Source organism: Hyaena hyaena, unplaced genomic scaffold (assembly GCF_003009895.1).
Source record: "Hyaena hyaena isolate Hyena2069 unplaced genomic scaffold, ASM300989v1 scaffold_1235, whole genome shotgun sequence".
Lineage (NCBI taxonomy): Eukaryota > Metazoa > Chordata > Mammalia > Carnivora > Hyaenidae > Hyaena > Hyaena hyaena.
In genome coordinates, this window is record NW_024081865.1 from 320,971 (window position 1) to 328,068 (window position 7,098).

Consider the following 7,098-nt stretch of genomic DNA (forward strand, 5'->3'; position numbering starts at 1 on the left):
TATTCCCTGATAATTGCCGGTATTTCTGAGGGGTTGGTTGTAATAATTCCATTTTCATTCATAATTTTGTCTATTTGGGTGCTCTCTCTTTTCTTTTTGAGAAGCCTGGCTAGAGGTTTGTCAATTTTGTTTATTTTTTCAAATAGCCAACTCTTGGTTTCATTGATCTGTTCAATTGTTTCTTTGGTCTCTATGTTGTTTATTTCTGCTCTTATTTTTACTATTTTCTTCTTCTACTGGGTTTAGGGTGTTCTTGTCACTCTGCCTCTAGTTCCTCTAGGTGAGCTGTTAGATTTTGCACTTGTGCTTTTTCTAATTTCTTGAAATAGGCCTGGAGTGCAATGTACTTTCTTCTTAGGGCTGCCTTTGCCACATCCCATAAAATTTGGATTGTTGTATTTTCATTTTCATTTGTTTCCGTATATTTTTAGATTTCTTCTCTAATTGCCTGGTTGGCCCATTCATTCTTTACTAGGATGTTCTTTAACCTCCATGTTTTGGAGGTTTTCCAGACTTCTTCCTGTGATTGATTTCAAGTTTCAAAGCATTATGATCTGACAGTGTGCATGGTATGATCTCAATTCTTTTATATTTATTGAGGGCTGCTTTATGTCCCAGGATGTGATCTATCTTGGAGAATGTGCCGTGCGCACTTGAGAAGAAAGTGAATTCCCTGGCCTCAGGATGTAGAGTTCTAAATATATCTGTCAGATCCATCTGGTCCAATGTCCCTTTCAAGTCCATTGTTTCTTTTAGTGATTTTCTGATTGACCTATCCATTGCTGTAAGCGGAGTATTAAAGTCCCCTGCTATTAGCACATTCTTATCTATAAGCTTGTTTCTGTTTGTGATTAATTGTTTTAAATATTTAGGTGCTCCCATATTTGGTGCATAGACATTTATGATTGTTAGTTCTTCCTGATGGATGGACCCTGTAATTATTATATAATGCCCTTCTTCATCCCTTGTTATTATCTTTAATTTAAAGTCCAGTTTGTCCGATATAAGTATAGCTACTCCAGCTTTCTTTTGATTTCCAGTAGCATGATATATATTTTTCAATCTCCTTACTTTTAATCTGAAGGTTTCTTCCAATGGAAAATATGTTTCTTGTAGACAGCAAATAGATGGATTTTGTTTTTTTATCCATTCTGCTACCCTATATCTTTTGATTGGAGCATTCAGCCCATTTACATTTATTGTTATTATTGAAATATGGGGTTTAGGGTCTTTTTGTACTTTGTGGGGTTCATGCCTGTGGTGGTGTCTCTGGTATCTTTGTTCCTTGCAACACTTCCCTCAGAGAGTCCCCCTTAGGATTTCTTGTAGGGCTGGTTTAGTGGCAACAAATTCCTTCAATTTTTGTTTATTTGGAAAGACTTTTATCTTTCCTTCTATTCTGAATGACTGGCTTGCTGGATACAGGATTCCTGGCTGCATATTTTTTCTGTTCATCACATTGAAGATCTCCTGCCATTCCTTTCTGGCCTGCCAAGTTTCAGTAGATAGGTCTGTCACCACTCTGATAGGTTTCCCTTTGTATGTTAGGGCCTTTTTCTCCCTAGATGCTTTCAAAATTCTCTCCTTGTCCTTATATTTTGCCATTTTCACTATGATATATCGTGCAAAAGATCGATTCAAATTACGTCTGAGAGGAGTCTCTGTGCTTCTTGTATTTCAACATTTACTTCCTTCCCCATGTTGGGGAATTTCTCTGCTATAATTTGTTCCAGGACTCCTTCACCACCTTTCCCTCTCTCTTCCTCTTCTGGGATTCCTATGATACGGATATTGTTGCATTTGACTGTATCATTGAGCTCTCAAATTCTTCTTTTATATTCCTGGATCAGTTTGTCTCTTTTTTTCTCAGCTTCTTCTTATTCTATAATGGTGTCTTCTAAATCACTTATTCTCCTTTCAGCCTCTTCAATCCATGCGTTGGACGCCTCCAGTTTATTATGTATCTCATTTATTGCATTGCTTTAATTCATCATGCCTATTTTTATGCTCCATGTTGTTTGTAGCCATAGTTTCTTTGATGTCCTTTATGCTTTTTTCAAGCCCAGCTATTAATTTTGTGATTATTGTTCTAAACTCTTGTTCAGTAATGCTGCTTATATCTGTTTTGAGTAGTTCTTTAGCTGTCAATTTTTCTTGGAATTTCTTTGGAGGAGAGCTCTTCCGTTTCATCATTTTGGTTAGCTTTTTATCTCTTGTTAGTTTTAAAGACTTGTTATGCTCTCTGCACCTGTGAGCGCTGCTGTACCCAAGAAGACTCTATGACTGTCCAGGGCCTATCCTTTCAGAAAGTGTTGTTCGAATGGCATCTCCTGGTCTCTCTTGTTGAGGCCTTGGTTATTTTATTTTCCTACTCGTGGTATTTGGGACTCTCCACCATGTGTACTTTGGCTTGTTTCTTGAGGTAGCCCTCGAGAAGAAAACAGACAGACAAACACACAGGGACAGAGGCACACAAATGCACAGACAAATCCAACAAACATATAAACTGAGAGAGAAAACGAAAAAGTAAAGAGAAAAGACAGAGGAGGGAAGGCGAATAATAGAAAATAAAAATACATAAAAAAGTCAAAAAGAAAAGAAAAGGAAAAAAGAAGAGAACTGATAGACAAAGAAAGGTTTAAAGCATATAACCAGATTTCCCAGCTACAATTAAATAGCTGGGTGTATGCAGTGCTGGTTGAGGAGCATAGAGAAAGAGAGAGAAGGCAGGGCGGGGATGAGACAAAATTGGAAATAGAATGAACAGGCAGAAGGGATAAGAAGCTTTTTTCAAAGAGCTTAAGGGTGGAATATGATTGGAGAGGTGAGAGAAAGGCGCTGCTGTTATCCAGAGAATCTATATAGTCTATTTACTCCTGAAAGGAAGAGATGAAAAGGTAGGTAGGTGTAGAATTTCCATCTACAGAATGGACTAAATGTGACTGTTTAAGCAAGCCAGTGACCAGAATTAATCAGGTCAGTGTTCCGGAAAAAAGGAAAAAAAAGAAAAAGAAAAGAAAAAAAAAGAGGAGGGCAGCTCTCTAGCAGTGATGGGTGTGGTGCGATCTAATGCATCAGGCGGGAGCTCTGCCTTGGCAGTTGTGGGGAGAAGAGTGGCAGCACTCCAGTCCCTTCTTGAACCAAGCATTGCACCTCATTTTTTTGGGTGTGTAAACTCCCCGTGCCATGGGCGAGGCCAAGGTGGGTCACGCTCTTTAGCCCAGGCCAGGCCTCATTTCCAAATTCCAGTCCGTGCCCCCCACCAAAACTGCTGTAGACACAGCCTCGCAGGGGATCCCCTCAGGGCAATTCCAAGCCTGTTGCCTAGCCCTGGGGGTGGAGCCAGAATTGCTGCTCCTGTCTCCTCCAGGTTGGGTTGGTGGGCAAAGACGGGGGTTCAACTGAGGGGTGCCTCAGGTTCCCTGGAGAGGGGGAAACCGGGTCCCTCTGTGACCCATCACCTGAAACACGAACTCGTGGGCAAATCTCCCAGTTTTAAGTCCTTCACCTTCCCTGTAGGGATCCAGCCCAGCCAGGAGCATGGATGCGCGGTCGGTGTGGCCCCTCCAGGACAAGTTGGTGCTTGGAGATTTGGCGTGCACGCAGCTGTTTTCCCGGGGATTGTTTGGGTCAGCTGGAGTGCCCACGACCAGGTCCTTCTGTGCCCTGAGGGGAGGTTTTTCTGTTCCCCAGTGACAGCGACCATGTCTTGAGCAGTTTCAGCCTCTCTCTTTCCCCTCTCACTCCCCGCAGAGGGGGACCAACCCTGTCCCTCTGCGTCTCTGATCCCCACCCAATTTTATCTTCCCCAGTTCATACTCACGTTAGAAGTCTTTCTCAATGAACTCTGCGTCCTTTTTCCCCCAATCTCTTGAATTCTGTCAGGTTTTCTATGGCTTCAGATCTTCTTCATGTGAGGTATGGAGGTGAGTACAATGTACGGAGCTCCCTACTTCGCTGCCATCTTGCCCCCTTCCTTGAGTTTTCCATTGCTAAGCTAAACAAACTAGTTCTTCAGCATTCCCGACTGACCATGGTTTGTCAATAGTATGTAGAAGGAAGGTAATCAATGACCAGACTAGAGTTTAGTGTGAAGCCATTGCAGTCTACACCGATCTGTCTTAAACTATAAAATGTAACTTGCTAAAATTAAAAAGTTTTCTTATTTATTCTGTTAGATGAGAAGTATTATTACAAAATAATTTGTAAAATATGTTACTATTTCAGTATATTTGCCTTCCCTTTTGATACTATGCCTTTGTATTTTATGTAAGCATTTAAAAATATTATTTTTACAAGTAGTCAATAGACATCAACAGATCTCCAGACTGGGCCATGACACACACATACATACACGCACACACATACACACCAATCGTTTCAGAATAGCTCTTCTAAGTAGTTTATACACACTCAGATAAAACCTCCTTCATAAATTCTTCAGTTTTCCCTATATAGATAATAACAATAACTATCATTTGCCAAATGACTTCCTAGGTGCCACACAGACACTTTATATATACTCTTCTAATAAATCTGCACAATTTTGTAGGTTATTTATTATCATCTGAAGTTTAACATATAGACCAAAGAATTTAAGTAAAAACTGAAGGCTATCCAGAAATCATGATTTTCTTACAACAGTTTTTCTACATATTTCATTCCTGTTTAATATCTCTGTAGCTGTGTGGTCCTTAATGCTTTAATCAATTGTGAGACTCCATATTATTTATCTCAACATGCCTTGTGGCAGTCAGCACAGGTACTTATACATAGTGGGTACTCAGCACATATTGATTATACAAATCGAAGCATGGACTTTAAAGAGGGGAAGCACTACATGAAAATGAGAAAATAAAGAGGAGAAGCAAAGATAAAGGAAAATAATAAAAATGATAACAAGGAAAAAACTTAAGCTCATACATTATGTATTTAACATATGAATATTTTTTATTGTCAATTCATTTAGATTCTGTTAGCTATTACAAGTTTTTCTTTTTTTTATCTTTGTTTTGGCCTTTTGAATTTATAAGACCTTAGTGAATCAGTTCTTCACTACATAAAAATTCTTAGTAACAAAATATAATTTTACAAAATGAGTTATTCTATTCATAGATTCAATTTATTTTCTAAATTAGCCTACTTTTCTTTCTAGGATGTCTTTCTAATCCTCTTAATGTTAATAATATATTAGCCTTTTTTTTTTCTTTTCTAGAAATAATTTCTCAATTGCTCCATAGGAAGTAAATGCTTATTTTTTTTCCTTTTTTCTTTTAAGGACATGAATAAGAGACTAAATAAGGCCACAAAGTTCATACAATCTCATAAACCTTGATATTAAGTCTCAGAAACCCAATTATTCTGGTATAAACTGCATATTTTTCTAATAATAGTATTATTTGTTGATTTATTTACTTTGAACTGTTCACTGTTGAGCACTTTAAAATAAATCACTTAAATTAAGCTTGGCAAAGCAAAAACGAAAACACCTATGTTTTATTATTTCTTAAACTTTTCACATTAGCAAGCTACAGAATCGGTAATTTTAGAAAATTGCTATGGTTTGTAAAGTTTGTAGAGTTGACAACAGCCTGATTTACAGACTTTTAAGTTCTGTCTTTCACAGACCAGTCTTTATTGAGATTCTGACATACGTCAGGCTTTCCTGTATTCTTTTTAAAAACCTGTTCATTTATTTCTCACAAAAAATAATAGCAGGGCCCTTAAACATTTTCTTTCTCTTCTACAGCACTGCTCATGGAATAACTGTTGAATGTTTACTATGTGCCAGACAGAGGTCTAATTGCAGGGGATAAAGCAATGCACAAGGCACACCCTAATCTCACGGAGTTTGCACTTTAAAGATTTACTCTTTAACCAATGGATTTCTTAAAAGTTTATTGTTTAATTTCCATATATTCCTACAATCCTGTAATTAACTTCTAATTAGATTCTACTGAGGCCAAAGAACACACTTTATATAATTTGAATCCCTTTAAATTTATCAACACTAGTTTTATAGTATAATAAATGGTATATGTATATATCACTTGAAGAAAGGTGTTTATTCTTTAGGTTTTGGATGTAGTATCCTATAAACACCAGTTATAGAAAGGTGGTGTTCAGATATGTTTTTATTTTTGTTTATATTGTTATTATTATTGCCTGATGGTTATATCAATTGCTAAGTGGCATATAATCTTTTACCATGATAGCAGAAATGTTTATACTCTATCTCAGTTTTATCAGTTTTGCTTCACATATTTTGAGGCTCTTTTATTAAGCCTATAATTGATACTTGTCAATTTTTTTCTGATGAAATTTCCTTTTCATCACTATGAAATATTCTTATTTATCTCTGGTAACACTCATTTCATTGATTTTTTTTCCTAAAGTTAATATGCCCACTCCAAGCTACAAATTCATTCTCTTTGCTTGCACAAATTTCTCTCTATCTGTAACACAATTGTGTCTTTATGTTTAAAATGAGTTCCTTGGGACGCCTGGGTGGCTCATTTGGTTAAGCAACCGAATTTGGTTCAGGTCATGATCTCACGGGTTCATGAGTTCAAGCTTTGAGTTGGGCTCTGTGCTGACAGGATCAGAGACTGGAGCCTGTTTCAGATTCTATGTCCTCTCTCTCTCTCTCTGCCCCTCCCTCCCCCCTCCCTCTCTCTCTGACACACAAAAATAAACATCCAAACATTTTTAAAAACATTTAAAAAAAAACCCAATAAATAAAATGAGTTCCTTGTAGCCAATGAAAAGTTACATCCAGGTTTTTATTTTCATGCTGTCTTGAATAATCTTTCTTTACTCTTTAGAAGTTGAGTTTCTCTCCATTATAGTTTTCATCCAGTTGAAAAACTTCGAACAGCATTTCTTGTAAAGCAGTTTTATTAGTCTCAAGTGTTTTTTATTCCTTAAAGTGTCCGCTTCACATTCATTCTTGAAGTGTGTATAGAATTCTGTGTTGACAGATTTTTCTTTCTTTTCCCTTCCCTTTATTTTCTTCTTTTACTTTCCTTTTTTCTTAACCCATTCAAATTTTCCCCTGTATATAATTTTTCATTTTTTTCTAGTTGCTGTCAAGATTCT

General features: G+C 37.1%; 1 protein-coding gene across 1 annotated transcript in view; it reads right to left on the minus strand.

The window, feature by feature from the left end:
* The window catches only part of LOC120224719 (acyl-CoA-binding domain-containing protein 5-like), a 10,550-nt gene extending 6,586 nt beyond the window's left edge, over window positions 1–3,964 (minus strand). Inside the window, 2 exon segments of the mRNA XM_039222974.1 lie at window positions 3,509–3,666; window positions 3,954–3,964. Of these exon segments, the coding sequence (XP_039078905.1) occupies window positions 3,509–3,666; window positions 3,954–3,964 (169 nt within the window).
* Between the last annotated feature and the right edge of the window lie 3,134 nt (window positions 3,965–7,098).